We start from the raw sequence: 26,176 nt of genomic DNA on the forward strand, positions 1-26,176 counted from the left end.
TGTACAGTAAAGCCAAAATATCCCAGACACAGTAGCGACAAAAAATGGAGCCTACGGTAGTTCCTGATGAAAACTACATTCAATTAAAGCTGTCAATCATGACGTTACACACCGGCTTTATAGAATGAAATCACTAATTAAAACCAAACTTATCTGTATTTGACCTGTACTTTGAGTTTTCATTTTGGCTTGTGTCCCATCTGCTAACATGGAGGGGAGGGATTTATGACCGATACTCCAGCCCGTCACCAGGGGGAGACTTTATTTTTTTAACCTAACTTGTGGGGAGCTGTCATGTTGTCTTATTTATATACAGTCTACATATATTGTATCACCAGATTCTTGCCAATACACAGCAAAAAAGGTATGAAAGTAAATGCAGAGTAATAGTGGGAAGTGGCAGGTTTTAATGGAACCTTTCTAAATGCTGTTCAACTGTATGAATATGATTAATGATAGTTCTCTTTCTCTCTCTGTCTTTCTCCCTCTCCTTAGGGGCTGTTGACAGGACGCCTGTGTTTGTTTGTGTGTCTGTGTGTGTGTCATTGTGAGCAATCATGTTCCGAAACAGCCTGAAGATGTTGCTGGGAGGCAAAACCCGCAAGAACAATGGTGGTCAGTACCTCTTTGAAACATGTAAATTGTCATTATCTTGTAGGCCATACAGTATGTTCTTGTGTTGTATTTATAAACTATTTTCTGTAGTCTGATCATATAAATACAGTCATGTCAGAAACCATGTTTATTTAAAAGAGAAATAATACCTATAAATGTGATCTCTAGTTAGCAGTATATGCTATGCTAGCATGTATGTCCTTCTGGTGGTCAATCCATCAATCAAACTCAATCTCCAAACAATTTGATTTATCTCTGTCCTTTAACAGGTGGCAGTGGCCTAGAGTCAGAGGGGTCAGAGGTCAGGATGATGGAGGGATTTACTCGTTCACTTCCCTCTTCTCCCCTTCTCAACCTTCGTCTGGTGAAAAGAACAGGTAGGAATCTATCTATCTATCTGTCTGTCTGTCTGTCTGTCTATCTATCTATCTATCTATCTATCTATCTATCTATCTATCTGTCTATCTGTCTGTCTGTCTGTCTGTCTGTCTGTCTCTAGACGTCAATCTCTCTGTGGTTAAAATGTTGGTAGCTATGATGCTAACATTAGCAAAACAAACATGGCCGTGTGCCAGTGACACACTTTGTTCTGTGACTGTACAAATGTTTGAGCATGGGCGTAACCTGATCAGATCATTGCTTGCTCTCTCAACCATAGCTCCTGTTGTCAAACAATCGAGCAGGGCCACATTCAGAGGGACATTAGCACTGCAGCATGTATGCTAGTGCTAACTTTCATAGCTTGTAGAATGCTTTCTCATAGCGTTATAATAAGCCACTGTGCAGGGCTGTGGGCTCACCATCATGGATCTGTTTCTCAGACTAGGCTTTCTTTCTTTTTTGTCTTCCTATCAGTAATGTGATCATAAATAAATACACTATTTTCTGACAAAATCTCACTATTTTGATGTGGGTGGGCTTGCATTTCTTTGCACCAATCAGGATTTAAAAACATTTGAATCCAAATCCAATGCAGTTAGTGGGTTGTTTGGACCCTTTCAATCATATGATGATTGAACAACACATCTTACATTAAAGCAGACGGGCTACAGCAGCAGAAGACCACAACGCCACTTTATTAGGTACACCATGCTAGCTAAAAAAGTGGCTTCTGCATACCTTGGTTGTAACAAGTGGTTATTTGAGCTACAGTTGCCTTTCTGTTGTCTGGAAACCAGTCTGACCATTCTCCTCTGACCTCTGGCATCAACGAGACACCAAGGCTCACTGGATATTCTCTCTTTTTCTGTAAATCCTAGAGGTGGTTGTGTGTGAAAATCCCAGTAGATCAGCAGTTTGTGAAATACTAAGATATGTGTAAATAGATATAGATAGATAGCATAAAGTGTGCACAATAAGAAAGTATGTGTTTTCAGGCAATAAGATTATATTGTGATGTTATTATTTATGGTTTTTATGAATACCCCCCATTGAGTGTAGCTACTGGTTGAAAGAAAAGAGAGAATAATGGAAAAACTACCACCAACCAACTAGAATTGTTTTGGGGTTGTTGTTTTTTTTTCTATTTCTCTCTCTCTGTCTCATACACACACACACTTACACAGCTGTGACCTGTTAAACTGTGTCTGGCAGCAGAGGGGGGTTGCCCTTTGACCCTGCATTTGATCGTCCCTCTGTGCCTTAGTGAGAGAGAAAACACAGAAATGTAACCCAAGCCCTGCCAACCTCTCCTCTCCTCTCCTCTCCTCTCCTCTCCTCTCCTCTCCTCTCCTCTCCTCTCCTCTCCTCTCCTCTCTGTTGATTTGACTCACACTAAACATTACCATGTGGAGTCCCTCTCCAACTCTCTTTCTGTATCTCTACCACTCGCTCTGTCAAAACAGAAACATTAGACGCTGAGGCAAACTTGGAGTCAGTACACCATGCCCGCATACATACACAAGCTCTAATTACAATTCACTCCTTTACTTCTTCTTTGTGTTTTTAGCCTCCCTTCCTCATCTCCTTCCTCCCTATTCTTCTGTCATTTCCATTTGCAAACACTGTAATCACATATTGGATTAAGACCTGAATCTATGAAAAATTACTATGTTATGCATTATTCCTATGAAAACTACAAAACAAACTAGAAACATAGACTGTAGAGAAATAATGGTGGTAGTCACCCTGATGTCACCCATTGGTTCCTAACCTCCATTTTTGAAACCTCAAATTTGGCATTTAGGCTGTCTTTTTAGGGTTTTGAGCATTTCCATGTGTGTGTGTTTTTTTTTGCAACCAGCACATGTGCAGAACAGATTGGAGGACGGCAAGAATGCTGTATCATCAGATTTCGCTAACACTAATTAGCCTGCTTGTTTAGCAAGGGGCATCCATAATGCTGAATGAACAGCCAACTCCTCAGAGTGTCTTTTAGTCTAATCGAACACTGAACAAGACATTTTTAAGCGAGTAAAATAATACAATTACCTGTAATGAACAACGAAAGAGTCAAAGTTCTAAGATAAAAACACCCTGTGGTTGTGACCTGTCCAGTACATTCCCTGCTTTATCAACTATTTTACACTAAATGGGACCATAATTTATATTGAATATTGTATTGAAGACTTGAAAATAATGAAGGAGACCATCAACTCATTAGAAAAGGTTTTACTGAGGTAACAAATCAAGTGAGAAGTAGGGTTGTTGTTTTTTTACTTGCATACAATCAGACACAACAATCAGTCGCCCCCTGGTGGACATTAGAAGGAATGCAGCACTAAAGCACTACTGCTTGACTAAGAACCAAACAGTAACTGCACTTTAGTTACTGCACATGTATGAATGAAGAGACCTGGATATTGGTTGGAGACATGAAAATTCTTATTAATTTATTTTATTGGTTTTTAATATTAATATTAATCCCAAATGGGACACCGCTCTGCTAAGATTCTATCAAAATTTCACATTAACTACTAATATAAATGATCATGCTCTTCCAATTAATTAAATGGTGTGAAACTACAGTCTAACTTCTTATCTTTCGAACCGTATATTGTTTGAATCATGTATATTAGCCTCGGGTTTACCAGAGTCAGCAAAAGGACGCTAACGCCAGTGAATTAGCCGTGCGCTAACTGTATCCCAAATCGGACACTTGGATCTCGTCGATGTAAAATACTGGGGGCTGCTGAGTTTTTCAGGGGAAATTGGATGTTTCTCGGTAAGCCAAATAATTAACACCGTTAACAACCATCGTTATCAACACACCTGGACCGTACTTCTGTCCTTCACAATAAAATACAGCACAGTAAAAATAAAAATTAATCTAATCAGAGTTACTTTCGTATTGTAATTAGACATGTAAATCTCCATGAACATAAACTAAATTTCAAATGTAGATTGTAAAAAAAAAGGTATAAATCATTTATACCTACACTGGTGGTGGTGATCTTACTCGAAATGACCGTGAAAACACCAGAAAGTGCGGCATTGTGTCCGATTTGGGATACAGTAAAGAATGGTGTCCGAGCAGCAAAACTGAAATGCAAGAAAGCTGATAGATCACATTTTGATATTGCATTTCCGCCTTCATTTTCTGAATATTATACAAAGACAGAATATATTGTTTTTGCTACACAGTTTATCAGCCAGTCTGAAAACTCCTTTTTTTTTACGACTTCCTCTTCTTATTGAAAAGGTTTTCTTTGAAAACAACTCACATTATAAGATGCATTTTTTGACAGATGTCTTTATCAGCCAACATCCAAGCATCATTGAACTGATTTTATTCAGTCTAACTTTTTCAGTACTTGTCTTTCGACATTTTTCACATTTTCTGGACTAAAGTGGATGACAACCTTCCATTTTCACTGTGATTTGCGGCCAGACTCTTTTCTGTTCTTGGAAAAAGGAGTTTCACTTTAATTGCAGCATTTCTTTGGTCTGCCGACCTTCCTCCAAGTCCTCTTTCAGGATTTTCCCTGGCTGTTTTTCTTCTGTTAGAAAGAAGAGGTCTGAACTGTCTTTCCAAAGTTTCTTTGCACTTCTCGACATGTAACAGATTACTCTCTCCGTTCGGCTCCTCCTGCAGTCCTTCCCTTTCTCTCCTGTGTGTGTGTGTGTGTGTGTGTGTGTGTGTGTGTGTGTGGTTTTTTTGGGTTGGAGGAGGGGAGGATCTGATTTGCTGTGCAGTCAGACGAGGGAGGTCGTTTTTCAGACCAGATATGGAGGCTAAAAGAAAAACTCCTTAACTCTTGGAAACTTTACTTATTGTGCTTCTGACCAAAGGGGATATCATCTGGCAGGAGATTTTCTCATTCCACCTCATGCTTTAGTTGTTGTTGGCTCTTTTTGCATAGTTTCAAGGAGACTCTACCTGTGAATGAGCAGAGTTGCATTCTTCAGCTACAAAGCACAATAACCGGTGGATTACATCGTCAAAAACTGCTGCGGTCAAGTTTAAAAGCGTGTGGATTCTGTACCTGAACCAAACTCATGAGGAGTTTGGCTATTAACACTGTGTTTGCATGTTTGACCAGCCTGCTTATTGTCTGCAGTCGTTCTGCTTCAGAAGTTACAGTGCCACTAGTGTTTTTTCTTTCATTCCCTGGAGAGCCTCTTCCTCCTCTATCTCTCCATTCCTACCTCTCTCTCTCTATCCTTTGTGTACTTTGGAGAAGGAGGAGCTCAGGACCAAAAAGAAGAGGAATGGATAGTGATGTCATCATGTGCATTAAAATTTTCACTAAGAAATCTTGATGAAGAGGACAAACAACAACTCAACCAACTTGAGTTAAAGACATTGCTCTCATTCATCCCAGTAAGGTGTGTTGGGGGCAATAACAGCACTTTAATTTTTTAACTCTACATGGAACCACTCTGAACCAGTCAGAACCCAACTCCCAGCTCGCTATGGACTGCACTGCAGCTATTTTGAAAGCTTGCGCCCGCTCCAGAGCCAAATGGTGTCGGCATGAGCGGTCCTGCGTGCGTCGGCCGTGGAGACCGGCAGACGGCAGAGATGTCCCGGCAGCAGGGGTCATCAGCCATGCCTCGTCCCTCCTGCGACGCTTGCTGTTTTACAGCTGCTGCTGCCCGTCCCATGAGGACAGGTCTGAGCTGTGTCGGGAGTGGGCGAATCGTCACAGTGGAGCACAGAGAGGAGGAAGAAGTGAGGAAGAAGGTGAGAGTGAAAGACTCTCTCTCTGTACTGATGTTCTTCTTTCAGGCCGACAGGTCTCTATCAGGCTCAAAGCTTACAATGTTAGTGTCAGTCTTTGGGGCTTTTTCATATTTCTTAATGAGAATGAATGTTATCTTGTGTATATATTCAGGGCAATGTGTATTGTGAGTATGGGTCTGTGTAAAAAAATTAACCAGTTTTCAGACCAAACAGCGTATCAGACCGCTATACAGAATTCCACCACTAGGTGATGCACTTACCTCACCAGCTGCTCCCGAGTGGAACATAATGAGAAAGTAGCGATTACAGTTGTTTCCTTTGAACTTTAACATTTCGCGTCTACATCACCCCAAAAAACGTAACTCAACCATCTTCCCCCTCCTACCTTTAATGGTATTGTTGGCCTCGGCCTGTTGGACATTTGGCTTCATTAGGTGCGTTTCTACTATAGTCGAATACCCGGAACGAGGTGGGTCTCCCTCGCTGAAACGCCCCTAAATTGAATGTGAACCGTCCCAAGCGGCCGTTTGACTGGCTGTTTTTTGGCCATGTCAAAGAGAGCAATTTTTCTCCCCAGAAAAAAGCCTGGTTGCTGATTGGATACAACACTAAGCGGAATTTGACACATTACTCGACACCACAACAACCCGCACCATTTTTAGAAGCCGGCGAAGTAGCGTAAGTCGTCACTTTGAGGATTCGTCTCCTCTCGTCCATAATCATCGCCGGCATGTGCATGAACACAGCAAGCTCTGCTCCTTCATCTCAGCGTCTCCTTCCTTATTGTTTACGTTTGGCCCGTCTCTCGTGTTAAATCCATTGTGTATGTGCCGTTACGTTTGAAACTGTCGCTAAGAGATTACGTGACGATCGAAAACCATACGTCACCTCCGGAGTCGGAGTAGGAGAATTCCTATGAGGCCTCTTTTTGTAATGGAGACACGCCGAGTGAGTGGCCATTTGAGAGGGCGTGGCCTGAAACTTTCCAAACGGCCACTTTTTAACCTAATGGAAACACGCCTATTATTCCATTTGTAAATAAACATAATATTATGTTAATCACTTTGGCGTGTTTCACCATGTCTGCATCTTCTAACGTAGTACCGGAGAAAAAATCAATGGTTTGCGGATATCATTGTCAAAATAAAAAGCTACAGTGGTTTGCCAAAAAGTCTTTGGCGACCCTTAATATGGGTGACATATAAATAATATAACAAAGGAAACACTTTGCAGTCAGTACAGGTTGCTGATGGGGGCTACTTTTTAATTTGCTTTAACGTGGTCATAATAAGAAATGTTGGTTAAAAAAAAGCTTTGAAATCAAACCAGCTCCTACAGTTGGCCAGCAAAACTGAAAATCAACTCAACACTAGTATGAAAAGAAAGAATCCAGAGAAAGGATTGCCAGCCTTTTAATTTGACATCTGACATTAAAGTGAAGACAGTGTTAGGAGTAGCAGTCTACCATTATGGTCAAATACCTTCTTAGATAGTAAATTCTACCTTTTCATAGTTGGACCTGTGTGGCCTTCATTGTCACAACGAAATATCCAAGTGTCAGGTTTTTTGTTTGCTTGTTGGTTGAAGCACAGAAAACTAGATAAAAGTATCTGACATTCTTCACTGTACTTTAACCATTTATTCATTGAAAGGGATACTTCAATAAAATATCTCTTTTTAACAAAAAATACAAAAACAACATTCTCAAGCTATACCTGGCAGCTTGAAGGCTGAAATAGATTGATTGATGATGTGGAGAGTCAGACTTGATGTTAATGACCTGTCATTACATTCCAGCAGAGATGATAAAATGATTTTGTTTACTGTCCCATGATTCTTCTTCACGTATAAGAACCAGATGCTGGACCCAAAGATGGTGCCTATTTAGTCCAATGAGAGTTGCTTTCCTGGTTCGTATTTTCAGAAAAAAATACTTTTCTGGCTTCCGGGTTTCCTTCCACTTTATGTTGCCCAGTGAATATACCGAGTACAGTTTCAACCGCTGGCCCATGATATTTCATAACGTCACTGATTTTAAAATTGCTTTTCTTGGTTGGAGGAAAGAGTTACAAATACAAAACCGGGTCATGATAGACTGTTGTGCTTGAGGTGTCCTGTCAACCGACATCTCTTTTACTGCTGTGGTCAATGGGGAAAATGCCTTTTGAGCCACAGGGGGATTTCTTGCTGCAATACCATGAGTAGCCACTATTTTTTTACTTTTTACACATACATTCATATGTAGGTATCAGATGCTGCCAGACTTGATTCCAAACCAGTGCTTGTATATAACAAAGTACATTAACTCAAGTACCATACACTGTACAATTTGGACATATTTGTACTTTACTTGAGTATTTCCATTTTATTTAACTTTGTACTTCTACTCCACTTCATTTTGAGGCAAATATTGTACTTTTTACTCTACGACATTTAGCTGACAGCTTTAGTAACTTTTCAGGTCGAGATTTAATATGAAGAAATATATCAATTTAAAGGGATAACACAGGTTTATAAATTAAACCACATACCAGTGTATTAAGTAGTTAAATGAGCCCGCCCTTAACGTCATTGATAAATGCATCAATATTAATAATCCAATAATATATTTGGAATATCCGAGTGGGTCCATTCTGCATAGGAAATACTTTTACTTTTGATACTTTAAGTACATTTTGATGCTGATACTTTTGTACTTTCACTTCAGTAAGTTTTGAATGCAGGACTTTTTATTGTAGTGGAGTAATTTCACAGTGTGGCATTAGTACTTTTACTTAAATAAGGGATCTGAGGGGGGCACGGTGGCGCAGTTGGTAGCGCTCTCGCCGCACAGCTAGAAGGGTTTGGGTTTGATTCCCGCCAGGACGCCTGTGGGGCTGGTCGGTGTCAGCAAAAGGGCCTTTCTGTGTGGAGTTTGCATGTTCCCCTGAGGTTCCCATTACCCCCATTCCCCCCCCCCCCCCCCCCCCCCCCCCCCCCACCCACAAAAACATGCAATGATTCTGGTCCCTATAGTGCCTCCATCTGGTTGGTGGGAGGTAGAGGAACCGGTGGGAATAACGTGATCCTCCCACACGCTACAGGGGAAACTCCCCCTGTCAGGTGACAAGAAGCGGTCTGCTAACTGCTCATGTCTCGGAAGAAGCATGAAGCTCTCCCCAGACTGACAGGGCGCCCAGGATCATGATATAGGCAATTCGGTGATAAATAAATGGGTTACAAAATCGTGGGATAAAAATAAAATAAATAAAAATTCCCACCACTGTTTCAAACATGCAAGGTGTTTGAAGGTTGGAACCTTGGAATCGGGGAACCTCCCGATTACTAGATGCTATTAAGTTAAGCTGTATCATACTTTAAGCAGCCAGTCAAAAATGGCTCTAACGGATGAGTCGAGCTAGCCGTCTTGCCAGGTTTAGACTGCGTTCAGACCGGATCTGATCATGTAACCAGCGAGTCAATAAGAGAGTATAGTATACATCCCTGCCTGCCATGAGAGGGGCTGAAAACTGAAAAACTACCAGGGTACAAAAAAGAAACACTAGCACTTATCCTCACTACTATGTTTCCTGCAGCAAGCTCCAGTCCCTCTGTCTTTTCTTGCCTATAACTGCTATAGATTTAATAAAGCTGCCTTCAAGTGCGCTTCAAAATGTCGGGATCTTAAAAATGCTCTGGTGGAACCCATTACTCTGACATCTAAAGTCTACTTGTGATACATTGTAGGGCTACAGTTAACAACATGACGTCACACAAATAGGCTATTTAAATGACACAACCCTGCTGCTAGTCGCCACACCGCCTGATCTCATTTGAACGTGGCCATACTCGCTTTTTCTCTGATCTCTACAAGGTCAGCACTTCAGCTCAACATGCTTGGTCTACAAATTGATGAGCAAATTCACTGAAGAGTCCTTTCCACGTATGCATGTGTAAAAATAACATGCCTTTGTTGCAAACAACACATTTTTTCATATGTCATATTCCTTTGTCTCAGCCGATTTTTCACTCAGAATTTTGTAGTGCTGTATCCCGCTCAACTATTTTCAGAGCTGAAAACAAACTAGAGAGAGAGAGGAAGTCAGGTATGCTTAAACAAACAAGGTTGTACAGCGTGTTGTCCAGTCCTCAAAGGCATTTATCGTTGTTGTGAGGTGGGGAAGGAAAGAAGGACAGAAGGAATCAGAAAGTAGAGTAAATAGGCAGAAATGGAAAAGTCTGTGCTCTCTGTATCTGATCTTTCCATTTTATTTTTCTTCTCCTAAAAAAGACTCACACACCCTGTCATTGACTGACCACACACATGTGCATGTATGTGCGTATGTACACACTTCCCACTGCTTTTTGTATTGCGTTGGTTTTATTTGCTGTGTGTGTGTGTGTGTGTGTGTGTGTGTGTGTGTGTGTGTGTGTGTGTGTGTGTGTGTGTGTGTGTGTGTGCTTCTCTAGTATTTAGTCCAAGAGTCAGCAATTTATAGCTGTAATTATAGACTGCCAGAGAGAGAGACAGAGAGTATGAGCTTTCATGCTGTGGCTTACTCTCTGTGTGTGTATTTATACACACACACACACACACACACACACACGCATACATATGTATGTCTGTGTGTCTACCCATAGCGTATTTATATCATGATAGTGAATATATTAATATGGAGATCAATTACTTCCACACACATTCTCTTCAGAGTTCATGCTTGTGTGTGTGTGTGTGTGTGTGTGTGTGTGTGCGCGTGCATGTGCATCTCAAGTATTTTTTTATTTTTTTTGCAATTTGTTCTGTTTTCATGGTCTCCTCTCAGCTTTATAGCATATTTTCATTTGATGGACAGATCCAAGAACGGCTCAGCTGCAGCAGCAAGTTTTGTTCGCTACTGGAATTAACTTTATGTGAAACACACCAAATTGTCCATTACATAGAAAAAATATTTTGTTTACTGTCCCATGACTCTTCTTCATGTTTAAGAACTGGATATTGGACCCAAAGATGGCACTTATACACTTATATAATGAGAGTTGCACCAATACACTTGGCAAAGCTTCTGTTTAAGGTTGATTGATAGCACTTTCAATTATGGTGATCTGTGTGATATGAAGATGCTGGTTAGCTTAGCTTAAAGTCTGGAAACAGCTAGCTTAGCTCTGTCCAAAGTGACAGTCATGGGCCTTGCAAGTTTTGGGGTTTTTGTTTCATCTGTCTGTCTGTCTGTCTGTCTGTCTGTCTGTCTGTCTGTCTGTCTGTCTGTCTGCCTGTGTCCCTTTATTGTATTGTTACTTAAATGTTTTTGTTATTGATTAGAATGTAAGGGCACTCAGTGAAATATTCTTAAGTAAGGGAAAAACATCAATAATACTAATCTATGTTTTTAAAAAATCAGTTACTGTACAATACTAGTTGTTATTACAGAATATTTTATTTGGTACACGCTCAGATGGTACATTTTGAGGTCTTGAAGGGAAATTAAATGAAATCTTTCCCCTTTTCTTCACTCTTTTGCTGTCCAGTTGAGGATGAGGAGCTTGGACCCCCGCCCTCAGTTGATGAGGCGGCCGATGCTCTGATGACCAGACTGGGCTTCCTGCTGGGGGAAAAGATAATGGGTGGAGAGCCAGGTTCCCCGTACCACACCCAGGATGATGGACAGGTAATTACTCACTTACAAGTGGCTTGTTTTCAGTGCTGCCGAACTTGCAAAACATTTTTAAACAGAAAAGGTTTGGTGCAATGAAGACAATTCATATTTCAGAAGTGGATTCAACCATATTGTAATTTTTCTGTAAAGTATTCTTGTTATACTGTTTCTCCCATTCAGTCCCCTTCAAGTCCATGCCCATGCTCAACTATGTCCCATAACTTGTTTTTAGGCCGATACCATTTCTTCCACACATTTGGTGCTGAATTCGTTTTTGTTTTTTTTTAATATTGAGAATGGATAAAAATGGCCAAAATATTACATCGATATACCAAGACATTTGGAACACCATAGAAAAATTCATGTGTCATCAAAATTTGTGCCGATGAGCCCATTGTACAGAGGGCAGAACATTGTAAAAACATTATTTGTTTTTAATATGTCATATATATTCCTTCTGTTTCTTTCAAAATGTAAACATGCTTTTTTTTCTGTATACCTGCATAATAAAAGCCGTTACTGCACACACTGACTATACGAATACAATCTGTTCTCTTCCCTACAGAGGATCTCTCCTTCCTCCAGTCTGGCCAGTAGCAGCACCTCCCCCTGCTCCACACTGCAGCCTCCTGCTGGAGGGGAGGGCATCAGCAACAAACACGCATCCTCCAGCAACGCCACCGTCACCTCCCCCACCTCAACACTGGAGAGCAGAGACAGCGGCATCATAGGTGACATACTGTAGCGAGAGCTCGTCTTCCAAACTTTTATTGCTTAAATCCTTAACTCCCTCTCTCCTTCTTTCAGCCACGTTGACCAGCTATTCTGCTGAGTCAGCAGCAGAGCGGGATGACGGCTGCAAGTATCCCGGCGACGGTTACCGTGGCAGCAGCCTCAATCTCTGGCAGCAGGGGGGGCGGCAGGTGGTGGCTTCCACTTCCTCTTCCAGTATGATAGCAGCAGGAAGCGCCAATGACGGCTTCCTGTACAGGGTGGAGGACATGATGGCCTCCTCCACTTACAGCCTCAACAAACTCCACCCAGACCGAGGCCCTGGCTCCGCCCGCTCATCAGGCTCCACCCACTCCATCCCTCTCTACCTCATGCCCCGCCCTAATTCTGTCGCTGGTAAGTGCCATATGGATGATCTGTGTGTGTGTGTGTGTGTGTGTGTGTGTGTGTGTGTGTGTGTGTGTGTGTGTCTCAAGGGGTTTCCAGTCCTGCAGTGCGCTCCCACACACTCTTTCCTGTTAGGAAGGAAATACATCACTCTTTCTCAACTATAGTGAGTTCATTTGTGATAGTGAGAAAACATGCCCTTGCTTTCATGATAGTTATACCTCCATTCCTGCAAAACAGACAAGTGTAGCACATTAACAGCCTAATGAGTGACAGTTATACAGGCATTGCATAAAAACTACACTCAAATTTAATTTCACTTTCGTTACTAACAGATTCCAGGGGGTGAAGCAGTAATGTTACTGGTTCAATTTGACCCGGGGCATGTTTAATTTTCCAAAAGTGTTTCATGATTAACTCCATTATTTACCACCTCAGTCAATATTTAGTGCAATGGTGTTCTTTACCATTCTTTTCTTTTCTCACATTTTTAATGTACACTGGAAAAAACTTACACTATTTTTAATTTTTTTCTTTTATGGAGTGAGTTGATACATTTACAGGAGTCACCTCTTCTGTTCAGGGTCAGATTGACCATTCAACAGTATCTATGTAATATAAACATGCAAATATGTGAAATGAACCATTTTCATTTGATATTTTGATTACACTATTTAAGCCAAGCAGAAGAAGTTTCATCCCGAAAAAATACTTTTAACTATTTTTTTTAGATTTTAGATTTTTAAACTTTGAAATGGATCAATTTGACCCGCAACACAACAGGAGGGTAAAACTCAGCTTTGTCCAGATTTAAAGAAATTCTTCCTAAACAAGGCAATAATAAGCTCCATGTAGAAGAAAAACAACAAAAGACAATGCCGGGGCAGCGTGTTCACATCTCATCCTCCCTTTCCTCTTTTCCTTTCTCCGTGTCTCATAAAAAATCAAAAGGAAGGAAGTGACATGTATGACGTTTCTAAAAAACACACCCGCGTATATAGACACAGGATACGAGGCACAGCCAGCCCTGAGCAGCACTGTGGCGTTAGAGGAGTGAAACTGGATTGATTGGATCAAACTTAGGGTAGGTTTCTGTCTGTTTTTGTAGGGAGTTGAGAAGTCAGAGTTTTAACAACATTTATCCATGCTTTGTTAGCTTTCAAATCGGATTTGTAGTGGCTGTGGTGAACTACACGACACTGCACTCCTCGGACAATATCCCATAAATCCTGCCTGCTCTTCACTTCATTAACAATAGAGGATATTGAAAATGAAGAAAATGAAGGATATCTTAATATTTAACCACATATCTGCATTAACCTTTTAGTGTTTCAAAACCTGGATTTTTGTGGTCATATTAGATATTGTTATTCAGGCTTCAGAAATTATCTTGTTTGGACGACTTCTGGACACAACCAATAACATCAGCAAATTGCAAGCTAACAGTGGTGGAAGAAGTATTCAGATCCCTTACTTCAGTAAAAGTACTAATACCACACTGTGAAATTTTCTCAAGTAAAAGTGCTGCATTCAAAACTTACTGAAGTAAAAGTACAAAAGTATCAGCATCAAAATGTACTTAAAGTATCAAAAGTAAAAGTGCTCATAATGCAGATTATCCACTCAGATTGTTTTATATGTTATAAATATGTTATTGCATTATTTGTATTGATGCATTTATGTAAGCTGTGTTTTCATTTTGTAACGATAGGGCTCATTTAACTATTTAATATACTGTTATGAGGTTTAATTAAATAAAATCTCTAATCACTTTAAATGTATCATTTTTTTTATGTTACTGTAAAGTAAGTAAAGCTGTCAGCTTTAAATGTAGTGGAGTAAAAAGTATAATATTTACCTCTTTATCTAGTGAAGTAGAGTATAAAGTTACATAAAATGGAAATACTCAAGTAAAGTACAAGTATCTCTAAATTGTACTTAAGTACATTCCTTGAGTAAATGTACTTAGTTACATTCCACCACTGCAAGCTTCTTTGGAAAAAATTGTCAACAATAAGATGTTGCTGGGCAACCATCAGAGAGGCCTGGAAGTCACTGCTCAAGGCCAGGAACTAGTCAGGCACATTACACCCCAAAACCACAACTTTGTTTAAATGTAGGGTGAACGACTCTTGGCTGTAGCTTTACACTGATCATACAGACCTGATTGTTATCAATCTTCTCGTCTAACTCTATTTAATTATTACTTAAAGAACAAAAGTTGGGTGACTGTCAGTTTAGCTTAGCTTTGCAGAAAGACAAAAATCACTTTCATACACCTCTACTATCTAATGTACTATTTTTGCTGCACACAAAAATAGTTATATATCGGAAATGTTGTTATGTTATATGATTATGCAAAAAATTAAATCATCACCAGTTTTAAACACTTTTTGATATCAATATCAGTATCTTAAAATCGTGTATTGACAGTATCGTGATCTGTATTGGTCGTACTCTATTAGTTTAAATTATTTGAAGATTATTTTTTTAATTCAACTTAACAAACATCTTTTTTTTCAGTCAGTTTTGCATGGGTGATGGGTCTAAATTCTACAATACTGGTGAGAAAAAAAGCCAATCAGACACACTGGAACAAAACAATGGATCATATCTGCTGAATTATTTCAAAATTTAACCAGAATATATTGAACTCCTTGACATTATCTTTACAGTATAATCTCACTTGAGTAAGTGTTACTATTGACAGGAAGTCCCTTTTTATCCTTTCAAAATAAAAGCGTCCGTTATCAAAACAGGCTTTTGCACTGTATATATATCTTTTATTTTGCCCATGTATGCATGTTTTTATACATATTGGTGTATTTTATGTACCTGTACAAAGATAACATCTTGTGTACTTATGACTCAACCAAAGAATTTTCATGCATATCCAAAACCTCTCTCTCTCTCTCTCTCTCTCTCTCTCTCTCTCTCTCTCTCTCTCTCTCTCTCTCTCTGTCTCTCTCTAGCCACTAGTTCTGCTCACCTTGAAGATCTAGCCTATCTGGATGAGCAGCAGAGGCACATCCCTTCCAGAACGTCCCTCAGAATGCCCAGACAGAATTCTGGGAGTCGTAGTCAACAGGACCACAGAGGTAAATGCTTACCAATACATACATGTTTTTCAGACATAAGACACTATTTTTACAACACTCCTGTCCTCCTCCTCTCTTCTCTTGCAGTTCGTTTCACTCCCTCTCTCAACCTGAAGCGCCTCCACTTTGAAGTTCCCGGTCTCTCGTCTGATTGGCTGTTTACTGGCAGGGAGTGGCTCTTCCAGGAGGTGGATGCTTGCCTTCGCAGCGGTGACCCATCAAACACTCGAGGGGTGGTGATCATTGGCAACATGGGCTTTGGCAAAACAGCGATCATTTCCCGTCTGGTGGCGCTTAGTTGCCACGGAAACGGCACGTCGCAAACCACTACCAGCAACCAGACCATGCCTAAACGTAAGCAGAGTGAGAGGTTATCAAGTTACCTATGTTGTTTTTACTGTCGGAAATAGAGATGGGAATAATTAATCGATGATCGATTAACGGTCGTTAAGAATTTGGTCGATCACGTGGAATTTGTAATCGAGCTGTCAATTTTTCTATTTTAATTTACCATGAAAAAAATGTGTCAGAAAAACGAAAAAAAATTACACATTAAAACAGAAATAATTACCCTGAAAAACAAACCAAAAAGTTTTTTTGTACACTGTACAATAACCCTTTTTCTGATTTCAGATATATAAAATACTTAGTTCCTGTCCCATGACAAGGCCATCTGCCTTGGCATGCTTGGTGGTCACAGGCATGGCAGGCTCATGTGGCTTATTGCAATGCACATTGATTTCCTCGCAGCTTAGGGGCAGTGCACATTCAAACGAGAGAACAAATAAGTTATTATTGTCCACTTGCTGCTAGAACTTCCTCTCATTATAGAGCCAGCTCCAGTTCATGCAAAATAGCCCAATGCAACTCAGATTGCACCTTCTGATTCAAAAGTCCTCTTCTATCTCCATTATTCAATAACAGTTAAATAGCTTTTATTTACAGTCAGTTTAGACTGGACATCTGTAATAATATGTGCTCATGCACTTAAATAAGAAATAATAAATGAGAAAATGGAATAAAAAGGTGTCGTTTTAGAAATGTTTTATTGTTAGCTTTATTTTATAGAGTATACCCGGCACTCGGTAGACACTTGAAGGGGCCATATATAAATTGTTGGCAGGAGCCCATTTCACATACTTGCCAAGGGACCCCCAGTGAGTTATTCCAGCCACGGAGACAACCTTAATCATTCTATAAGAGACAGCTGAGTCATCATGCAGAACCCAATAAAATCCACCAGACTCACAACCAGCAACACAGTGGAGCCAACTGCCAAAACCCCCATTAAATCATACAAAAAATACACAAAAGCAATACAAATGTAGTAGAATTAAGAATGCAGCAGCCACAGAAATGTAGAGAGCGTCTTTACATCTTAACTGAAATTTAAAGTGTGTGAAATTCCTTTACATCTAGCCCTCACTCCAGTGGCAGAGGCTGCTTCTTTCTCCCACGACTCCCTGAGAAGAGGAGGAGGGGGAGATGAAGGAGGGGGAGGAAGTTGTCCAGGGACTCCGGAGATGAGGAGGAGACAGGAGGAGGCCCTGAGGAGGCTCGCAGGGCAGGTACGTAGGATCCCCACTTTTCTTAATGTAGATTTAATTAGTCATTTAAAGTAATTAAATAGATTCACTTCAAGGACAACAATAACAATTTATTCATTAGGATTGTCTTCTACTTATATATACAGGATACACCAACAACAAACAAAAAATTGAGTGCCTCGCCAGTCAAAACACACACTAAGGCCTAGACAGATATTTATATATTTATACATTCCCCTTTTTCATCATCAAATAAATCCATACCTTTCACAAAAACTATAAATAGTCCCCAATTTTTTTCAAACATATACTGTTTTCTCTTTTGTATATATGTCACTCTTTCTAAAGGAAAGGTTATAAGCATTTGTTTAATCCAATGTGTTTGTTGATCTTTTTCCAATACATTGCAATCGATCTGTTACCTCGATCTGTGCAGGAAACGCATAGCTATTATTATTTGTTCACTTTTGGCATGAATAACTTTCTACTTTCTACTACTTACCCGACTGACTTTGAAAATTAACTAAGCCGACTTGCTGCTAGCTCCAGCTACAGAATTACTGTATAGATATAAAATGTGATATCATTCTTCTTATTTAACTCTCTGCAAGAAGAGAGCATAGAATAATATAAGAAAGCATGTTGTTGCAATGTGAGGTGCAGGGAAACATAGTGAGACTTGGGGAGGACAAAAAATCATCACAATAGCCAGGAGTTATGCTGAAAAATAATTCAGACTTTAATCTTTAGTCTAAAAAAAAATAGAACAAGACAAAGTAAGATATGAGTTTAAAAAAAAACTGGTCACAGCTCAAACGGTTCAGACGCCGCTCTCCCTCTATCAGCCTCTGCAAAAACTGAAATCTAAGTAAGATTAAATATCTTAGATCAAGGGGATATATGCTTATTTTTTGTTAGACTGTTTCACTTGTTTTAAGTGTTTTGGTCCTTAATTATCTCAATAAGATATTACAGCATGTTACTGAGATTTTATGACCTATACTGAGTAAATACATGCTTGAAACTATAATATCAAAAGTTACAAAGCTGTTTCATCAACACTTACAAGTATAAAACTGCTATTTCAAAGTAATATTTTCTTATCTCAAGCATAACTAAGAAATCATAACTTTGACATAATTTTACCTTTTCACATACTTAAAACAAGCAGCCAGATGGAATCAATTGTTTTATTATCAATGAAACAATAGAAGTGTGTATTGTGTACTATGTATGTAATTAACTAGTACATTGGCATATAGCTGTAAATTGACACTTGATATTTAAACATTTAACATGAAACATTTAACTACAACAATAAAAAATTTGTTTTTTATTAGTTAGAATTGACTAATTCTAAGGTATTTTGGGTTTGTTTGTTTTATCTCCACAAAGGACTCAAAGGACAGGTTATGGCTTTAACTTAAAACTGAGCTTTATGCAAAATAAATAATTTGTATCTCTAAATTTTTCATCTAACGATTTTATACAAAATAAAGGAAACAAAGAAAACTGTGTATGAGTCTGTGCACTTTTGTTAAAGAAAAAAAAAGGGGGTTTAAGCAACAGCTAGTGAGGGAGTTGATGCTTCCTCACACATGTATATTTTTTCCTCAAATCATTTTCCTCCTGTTTGTCTTTGCAGGTGGTCTCATATCATTTCTGTCAGGCTGATAACTGTCACACATGTCTCGTTCCGGAGTTTGTTCACAACATGGCGGCCATGCTTAGTGACGCCCCTCAGCTGTCGGCCTATCGGGAGTTGCTGCACCGATCACAACAGCTACAGAGCACCCTTAGTCTGCGTTCCTGCATCCAGGATCCGAGCTCCGCCCTCCAGAGAGGAATACTAGAACCGCTGGACGCTCTCTACAGAGGTACTGCATTCTGTTAGCCTTCCTCTGTAAAGCCATGGACACAACTTAATCTGCCCTGTTCCATAATGCTTCTTTTGTTTGTTTGTTTTTTCTCCCCAGAGAGGAAGTTGCACATAGAGGGGGCGGGACTTATTATACTGATCGATGGGCTGAACGAGGCAGAGTTCCACCGGCCGGACTACGGTGACACACTGACTTCCTTCCTATCCCGAAACGTCCAGAAATTTCCTACCTGGTTGAAGGTCATTACCACTGTCAGGACCGGCCAGCAGGTACACACACACACACACACACACACAAAGCTAAACACAAATCAAAGAGGAGAGCTTGCTGAACCATACCTGTTTCTGTGTTGTTGTTGTTTTTTCAATCAGGACATCACTCGCTCTCTACCTTTCCACTGCATCTCTCTCGACAAGATGGAAGAAAACAACAACATAGACCAGGACCTGCAGGTAACATGCACACAGTCTGTCTCTGTTTATCCGTCTGTCTCTCCATCTATCTGTAAATTTAAATCTGTTTGGGTTTATTTTTTTCTCAGGGTTACCTGATGCAGCGTATCCACAGTAGTTCAGAGATCCAGAGCAACGTGTCGCTGAGCAATGGTCGACTTGATAACACGGCACTGGCCAAGCTGATCAGCCACCTCAAGAGCCTCAGCAGGGGCTCATACCTTTATCTGAAACTGACCTTGGACCTGATAGAGGGAGGATACCTTGTTCTAAAGAGTTCTAGCTTCAAGGTGAGGAAGTGGTGAAGAAGGATGTAAGTTGGTTAGAAATTATGTTAGTCAGGCTTTCAGTTGTAATAGATAGTTGCCTACTTTTTATGCGTTTTTTGGTTATTTACTTTCTTTTTCAATTTGTTACTTCTAAACTGGAAATAGCTAAATCTGGCATACTCAGAGAAAATATCATGTGAGCTGAGTTGCAGCTTAAGCATTAAAAGCAGTTGAAGAGGCAGTTTAAGTTGAACCACTGAAAGGGTTTGAAGTGTCAGTGGATGTCTTTCTATTATGATTAAGCCCTGTCAGAGGTTGATTTGTGAGCTTGCATGAAAACACTTTCAGCAGATGAAGAGTAAGAGCTAAAAGCAGGCAAACTGACAGCTGACAAAGAGATGAACGCAAATTAAAAGTCAGTCCATATCTAAGCAACCAAGTCAGCACTTAATTAAAAAAAGCACAGAAATCAGTTGAACTGTTATTCAAATTGATGAAAGTAATTGAAACATCATTTGAGTCATAAACAACAAATGTTATTGAAATCTCAGTTCATGCTAAAGATAGCTGAAGTGTTTGCACTGAAAATAGTGTCAGTTTGTATGTAAGCAATGACAGCTGCTAAACTGAAAGCAGTTGACCTGTTATTTGAAGAATAACACGTAAAAGATTTGAAAAAGAAAAAGAGTTGAAATGTTAGTTGATTCGTTATTAACACTCTCCAGAGAGAATTAAAGTCATTTGATGGTTAGGTTCCGAATGCAATTAATCTGCCAATTGAGTTTTTTCACTTTATTCATTTCAATGTAGTAATTCATTGTTAATTGTCTCCTGTATGCAGTTTGATATACAGTGTGTAGAAAGACTGCAAATTTGTGTTTGTGTGTGTCTAGGTGGTCCCTGTGAGTCTGGCAGAAGTCTATCTGCTGCAGCTCAACATGCGGTTTCCCACCCAGTCGTCTTTCCAGAGAGTTCTGCCACTGCTCAACGTCACTGTGGCGTCGCTGCACCCACTGACCGACCAGCAGGTACACACCGCTGTTGTCCATTTTTTCCGGAACCATGACAGTAATATAAAGGCGTGTTTCCACAGAGAATTTTTTGAGTACTTTTTGGAAAGCAGCTGAGTGTTTTGGCTCCGCCCACCAGTTAGTTCCCCTCGGCCTCTGTTCCCATACAGGTACTATTGTAGCGGCTAACCAACGAAGTTCAAATGAGACAACAGACTGACGCAGCAAAGCAGTGCTGCCAACTTAGTAACTTTGTTGCTATATTTAGCGACTATTCAGACTCCTCTAGCAAGTCTTTTTCAAAAAAGCGACTAGCGACAAATCTAGGAACTTTTTCTGGAGTTATTGGAGACTTTTGGAGACTCGTTCCTACTCTTCTTAACGTGTAGCAGGCGCCGTCCCAAAGCACTCACAAGCGGCCCAGTCCTCCCGCAGCAGTCTCTCCAGCTGCAGTCAGCAGAGCGGGAGATGCATCCAGTTTCACCAGTCTGCAAACGAATCAGATATGCGCGAAACCGCTGCCTCAACCGTATCCAATCAGTGTTGACTAGTTAGCAGCTCAGTAGCAGCTGAAAAAATTTACCTAGCCCGAGGCAGGTACTTCTGAGCCGCTAACCAGTGAAGTTGGGCGGATCTTGGGCGGATCCCCTCCCAAGCCACACCCATAGCGGCTCACTAGAGGGAAAAGTACCCAATGGAAACATGCCTTATGAGACAGATAATCTGTCCCAGTGTTCCTAATGGCATTTGAATGAAAACATCTAATCAGAGTCAGAAGGAGTCTCGAACACAGCATCAATTACTGCTTGCTTTTTGACTTCTTCTTCTTCTTCTTAGCAATCTAATGTTTGCAGTATGTGAAGGCTAAGGCACTTAATACTGTATAATTTTGTGAATCATCCAGATTTCACTACAATCCGAGTTACATAGTGTCAAATGTTTTAGCTTAACTTACAGAAATATAGTTAGCTTAAAACTGACTTTGGATATTTGAATTAGTGACAAAATGCACCACGTTCAGTAGTGGAAAAAAAAACCTCAGATCCCTTACTTAAGTAAAAGTGCTAATACCATACTGTTAAATTACTCCACCACACATTAAAGTCCTCCATTTAAAACTTACTGAAGTAAAACTACAAAAGGATCAGCATCAAAATGTACTTAAAGTATCAAAAGTAAAAGTACCAATTATGCAGAATGGACCCGCTCAGATTGTTTTATATATTCCAATTAAATTATAGGATTATGACTATTGATGCATTTATGCAAGCAGCATTTTAGTTTTCGCAAACTTCATGTTAAATCTTGACCCATAAAGTAACTAAAGCTCTCAGCTAAATGTCGTGGAGTAAAAAGTGCAACATTGCCACAAAATGTAGTGAAGTAGACGAATAAAGTTACATAAAATGGAAATAGTCTAGTAAAGTTCAAGTATCTTACAATTGTACTTGAGTTAATGTACTTAGTTACATTCCACCACTGATTACGTTAAACGTTAAATATACTGAGTGTCAGGGTCGCACAGTTTTTTTCTTGCTGATGTCTGCCGATGTCTCAAGTCTGTATACGTCAGTGTCCACTTTTGAAGAAGGAAGAGGAACCTGATTTTTTTACAGATTACTTGTCTCATGTACTATTGTCAAAAAGGCATTTTTATAAAAAGCTACAAACTAAACCTTTGTTGTTTTACACTAATGAATGAATGCTACCATGATAAGACAAGGTGGGGTACATGGTAAACATGTCTGTAGAAGTCTGGTGGGTGTTGAAGTTGGTCTGACACATGGTTTTGTTGGTACATATTTCAAATGGAATATGAATACACTTAAGCTGTGACTGTTCCTGTCCCCCTCCAGCTATTCGAGGTGGTGAACGCGGGCGCTCTGACTGGAGGAACGCTGCACTGGGGAGAGTTTGTTCACCGTCTGGAGCAGCTCTCCTCTTTCCTGCTGCGGCGGAGCGACGGCAGCAGGATGCTGAACCACGCCTCCTTCAGGGAGTGGCTGATGTGGAGAGAGGAGGGTCAGGACGACAGGTTCCTCTGCGACCCCAGGTACGCCGACGGACAGTGAGAGAGTGAGAGTGGAAAAGACAGCAGAAGAACAAGAGTTCTCACTTTAGCTATCTGCTTGTCTCTAGGAGCGGTCACACTCTGCTGGCCTTCTGGCTCTGCAGACAGGAAGGAAAGTTGAATCGACAGCAGACACTGGAGCTCGGACATCACATCCTAAAGGCTCACATCTACAAGGTTAACACACGCACACACAGTCAGTCAGGCTTAGTATTGGTGAGTTTAGACAGGGTGCCAACATGAGGAGTTGTGATGGTGCAGGGATCACAAAAGTTTGATACCATAAGAAGGAAACATCCCTTTTAGCTCAGAACAAAAAAAAAGGCTTGCATAAATTGGGCATCACTAGAAAGCTGAGACTCTTGTAGATTCAATGAGCCCAATTTTATGGGCAGCATGGATTTTTCTATGTTGTTCCAAAGGTCTTGTTGCATTGATGTAATATTCTGTTTTTTTTATCATTTAGATCCATTCTTAGATCCATTCTTGAATTTAAAACAATTGCCTAATTCAGCACCAAATGTGTAACAAACGGGATCAACCCAAACATTGCTGCAACAACTTGAGACATAGATGAACATGAGAATGGACTTCAAAGCCATACATAAATGCTCTAAAGCCTTTTACACCCTAACAGGTTCAACTAATTGATTACTTGAGTCCTTTTTAGTGGTGATTTGATTTTAGTTGAGCTGAATCTCAAATCAATCCTCACAGCTTTCAGATGATGTATACCACTTCTATGTTGCATTTATTGTTGACCTGCTATCTCCCCCTAAAAATCTACCATGCCTAATCTACCACAACCCCATCTCTATAAAAAAAAGGGGCATAATGATAAGTTTTAAAGTAGCCATGTAAAAAAATGAAGCATTAAGTTACTGCTGATGCAAACCGAACATATTGCTATAGCTTCATATTAAGCTAATCAGCATTTTTTTAACAGTGGATCAGTTTGAAATGATACATTGAGTGATGAGCAGCCGCAGTGAGCTATTAGATGAGGAGCTGCTGGTGATGTGTAGTAAAGAAAAGTTCACATATAAATTAACCACTTGATTTACTGATACAGACAATATCCATACACTGTATATCTACCTGTCTGATTTCTTGTTTCTGTGGCATGGATTCTCGTCTCCAGGGTCTCAGTAAGAAGCTAGGGGTTTCCTCCTCAGTTCTCCAGGGGCTGTGGCTGTCCTACAGCACAGAGGGTCTGAGCCCTGCCCTCTCGTCGCTGCGCAACCTCTACACCCCCAACATCAAGGTAAAATTTTGCTCACACACATCTGCAACACACTTGCTAACACAGGTGGACTGTAACTTGGCTTCCTACCTGTCCAGGTGAGCAGGCTGCTGATTTTGGGCGGGGCTGATGTGGATTCCCGTAGCGATGTCCTCAACAATGCCCCCCTGTTGGGGGTCCACGCTCACCTGGGCCACAGTGATGCTGTGGCACTGCTGCTCGACCTTGGAGCTCAGGTAAAAAGTCACTGACAAATTGATATGTGATATTGATATATTGATATTATTTTTATTTATTTATTTAATATTATTTCTTTTATTTATTCAGTTTATTTTGTTTTTATTTTATTTATTTATTGTTATTATTATTTTTTAAATTGTATTTATTTTTTTATTTTTATTTTTATACTGTCATATTTATATTTTTATTATATATTGTTATTGTTACCTATTTTGTACATTGTTGTCTTATGCTATCCTATATTTTAATTGTTTTTGTAATTGTTTTTGTAACTTTAGAGCAATGTGGAACCAGAATTTCCTTAGGGATGAATAAATCTTATCTTATCTTATCTTATCTTATCTTATCTTATCTTATCTTATCACTTCCTGAATTCATGAGAACATTGTGCCTATTTTCTGGAACCAAACTTGTGGCTTTTGTGTTGTTTTTCTAGGTGGATGCTCAGTCACAGGATGGTTTGACTGCGCTAGGATTCGCTGCTGCAGCTGGACATATGGACATTGTCTCCATGCTGAGTCAGCACACAGCGAAGGTAGCTGTCTGCCTGTCGTTGATTTTGTGACTCAAGATTTAAAACCACCCTATGCAGAATCTAAAGAAAAGGATATGTTGGTGCCATCCAGTGGTCGTATTGAGAATGCCGCCGTCACCAAGAGTTTAGAATCAACTCTCTCAACTCAATTAATTCCCCAGCCCTTTTATCTCCAACAACAAATAATAATAATAAGTATACAGACAATAATAGTGTTAAAATTCAGATAAACAGGTTTGCCAGCAAACAATTAATAAAAACATATTGAGATAAAAAAAAAGAAAGAAATTACAGTATTAGTAAGTTTTGAATGCAGGACTTTTACTAGTAGTTGAGTAATTTCACAGTGTTGTATTAGTACTTTTACTTAACCCATAAGAACCCATGGTGACACCCGTGTAACAAACACTTGAAATCTCCCATTTTCAGCTTTTAATGCTTCACATTAACTCATTAAATCCCTAAGTGACGTATACTCAACACCCTGGTGTGGTGGTCATGTGACTTTGACAAGAAGTGACTTCTCCAAAATGTGGCTGTGACTGGAAACAGAAATGTGAAAAAAGTAGCTAATTTCAAAAAACATATTTTTTGTTACAAGGCTAAGTTTAAACTTATTTAACAATTCTAATCCGTTAATATGATGTCCTGTATTGCATCTAACTTGTTCTGACCATATTTCCTGAACAAATATTTCCTGAACAAATAAAAAAAAAAAAAGTCACAATTTTGATATATGTTATGGAGATGCAAACAAAAAGGCACATGGTTATTGGTTTTTATTTATTATTGATTTATTCTTATTTTGTTACTAAACAAATCTGACAAGTAATTTATTGTTAAACAGCACTATTAATGTCACAATTTTGATATATGTTGTGGAGATGCAAAGAAAACGGCAAATTTGTGTTTCTGTGAGCAGAAAATGTGTCTAGTTTTTTTTATTTTAAAATAAGAAATATCATAAACGCCGTTTATGTCACATCAGAGATCTTTGACATTTAGGAGTAGAATTTTTTTTTTTTTTAAACATCATACATGTGTTCTATGTGGTCCACTTGGTCTGTGGTATAGTCCCATAATTTTCCTTTAAGGATAACTGAGTCTGGGTTCTTATGGGTTAAGTGAGAGATCTGAATAGTTCTTCCAGCACTGGTAACATGAAGCTAAGGAAGTTTACCCTCTTGGACTCTCTCTGTTAAACCTTAAATGTTAAGAGGAAGTTTTTAAAAAAAAGCACACTCATACATTATAGCCACATATTGTATATATCTACTATTGCAGCCATTATCCTCACTTTCTCCCTGTTGTCACTTGCCACCAGTATTATTTTCAGTCA

At 39.6% G+C, this 26,176-nt stretch overlaps 1 protein-coding gene across 1 annotated transcript in view; it reads left to right on the forward strand.

Moving 5' to 3' along the window:
- The window catches only part of LOC131983047 (protein TANC2-like), a 74,178-nt gene that overhangs the window by 32,821 nt on the left and 15,181 nt on the right, over positions 1-26,176 (forward strand). Inside the window, exons 2-19 of the mRNA XM_059347615.1 lie at positions 496-615; positions 885-992; positions 11,246-11,385; positions 11,939-12,104; positions 12,181-12,501; positions 15,465-15,590; positions 15,678-15,944; positions 17,010-17,158; positions 18,783-19,014; positions 19,114-19,286; positions 19,389-19,469; positions 19,559-19,759; positions 20,632-20,766; positions 22,605-22,801; positions 22,888-22,996; positions 23,961-24,083; positions 24,161-24,298; positions 24,739-24,837. Coding sequence (XP_059203598.1) covers positions 558-615; positions 885-992; positions 11,246-11,385; positions 11,939-12,104; positions 12,181-12,501; positions 15,465-15,590; positions 15,678-15,944; positions 17,010-17,158; positions 18,783-19,014; positions 19,114-19,286; positions 19,389-19,469; positions 19,559-19,759; positions 20,632-20,766; positions 22,605-22,801; positions 22,888-22,996; positions 23,961-24,083; positions 24,161-24,298; positions 24,739-24,837 — 2,823 coding nt within the window. The 5' untranslated portion in view covers positions 496-557. The remainder of the gene's footprint in view (positions 1-495; positions 616-884; positions 993-11,245; positions 11,386-11,938; positions 12,105-12,180; positions 12,502-15,464; positions 15,591-15,677; positions 15,945-17,009; positions 17,159-18,782; positions 19,015-19,113; positions 19,287-19,388; positions 19,470-19,558; positions 19,760-20,631; positions 20,767-22,604; positions 22,802-22,887; positions 22,997-23,960; positions 24,084-24,160; positions 24,299-24,738; positions 24,838-26,176) is intronic.

This window comes from Centropristis striata, chromosome 13 (genome assembly GCF_030273125.1).
Source record: "Centropristis striata isolate RG_2023a ecotype Rhode Island chromosome 13, C.striata_1.0, whole genome shotgun sequence".
In the NCBI taxonomy this organism is placed as follows: Eukaryota; Metazoa; Chordata; class Actinopteri; order Perciformes; family Serranidae; genus Centropristis; species Centropristis striata.